We start from the raw sequence: 1,317 nt of genomic DNA, 5'->3' as shown, positions 1-1,317 counted from the left end.
GGAACGTCCCCAAGTAGGGGGGGGGTGGCGGGTAACCCAGGGTCACACGCTCTCGCCATCCCGGCACAGGGGAGGCCACGTGCAGCTTGTGGACGGCTCGGACCTGAGCTACGTGGAGGACGGGACGCCCTGCGGGCCCGGCATGCTGTGTCTCGACCGCAAATGCCTTCCAGCCACCGCCTTTAACTTCAGCTCCTGCCCCGGCAGCTGGGACGGGAAGATCTGCTTCGACCACGGGGTGAGGGACACACGGGGGACAAGGGGGAGCCGGGAGGGTGTCACGGCAGCGGGGGGTGACGCTGTCCCCTCGCAGGTTTGCAGCAATGAGGGCAAGTGCATCTGCCGGGCCGAGTGGACGGGGAAGGACTGCAGCGTCTACGACCCCATCCCAGAGCCGAAGCCGACGGGGGAGACGGAGCGATACAAGGGTCCGTGCGCCCCGCGGAGCGGGGACAGGATGGGCTCCCCGTGTCCCTGCTGTCCCCAGTCCCCACAGGCTGGGGTGTCCCACTTTGTCCCCAGCCACTCCAAGGGGGGTCCGGTGTCCCTGTTCTCCCCCCAGTACCACGGCTCTGCTGGGCACAGCTGGGTCTTGTGTCCCCCCCCCAGGTCCCCACAGTGCTGGGGCTGCCCTGGGGCTGTGTCCCTGTCGTGCCCCCCACTGACGTGTGTCCCTGTCCCCTCCTCCCTGTCCCCTCTGTCACAGGTCCCAGTGGCACCAATATCATTATCGGCTCCATCGCGGGGGCCGTGCTGGTGGCCGCCATCGTCCTAGGGGGGACAGGCTGGGGATTTAAGTAATGCTCGTCCCCTTCCGCTGCTGGCACTGGCTACGTCCCCCCTGCGCACTGTCACGGCGCCAGGGCCAGGTCCCTGCCCTCCTGGGGACACCCCGGGCACCCCTGGATGGGGACACCACCAGTCATCCCCCCCAACTTGGGCATCACCTGCGGTGTGGTCCCCTGGGGGCTGGGGATGCCCTGTCCCCTTGTCCCTGCCTTGTCCCCCTGTCCCTGCCTGGTCCCTTGTCCCAGCTGGGTCCCCTGTCCCTGCCTGGTCCCCTGTCCCTGCCTGCCCTGCCTGCATGTGTCATTGGGGGTTCACTGTCACCCCAACCCCCTGCTCCGTCCTGGCCGTGTCTGTCCCCACGCATGGGGTGCCGGGGGAGGGGGTGGTGTCTGCGTTGGTGGCCGCCGTGTGTGCGCTCCTGCCTGGCACTGGGACACGTCTGCTGCCTGTGGGAGCAGGGACACTGAGGGGGGGAAAGCGGGGACACGGGGGTGGCACTAACGCTCCTCTCCTCTCCCCCCCGCCCGC

General features: G+C 68.8%; 1 protein-coding gene across 1 annotated transcript in view; it reads left to right on the top strand.

Annotated features, from left to right (window-relative positions):
• ADAM11 (ADAM metallopeptidase domain 11) overlaps positions 1-801 on the top strand; it is a gene marked incomplete at its 5' end in the record, with an annotated part of 4,590 nt that extends 3,789 nt beyond the window's left edge. The window contains 3 exons of the mRNA XM_009883733.1: positions 15-238; positions 314-428; positions 707-801. Of these exons, the coding sequence (XP_009882035.1) occupies positions 15-238; positions 314-428; positions 707-801 (434 nt within the window). The remainder of the gene's footprint in view (positions 1-14; positions 239-313; positions 429-706) is intronic.
• Positions 802-1,317: the final 516 nt, after the last annotated feature.

This window comes from Charadrius vociferus, unplaced genomic scaffold (assembly GCF_000708025.1).
Source record: "Charadrius vociferus isolate BGI_N301 unplaced genomic scaffold, ASM70802v2 scaffold1284, whole genome shotgun sequence".
NCBI lineage: Eukaryota > Metazoa > Chordata > Aves > Charadriiformes > Charadriidae > Charadrius > Charadrius vociferus.
The sequence above is the reverse complement of the archived record's forward strand: the minus strand, read 5'-3'. Positions and strand labels throughout refer to the sequence as shown.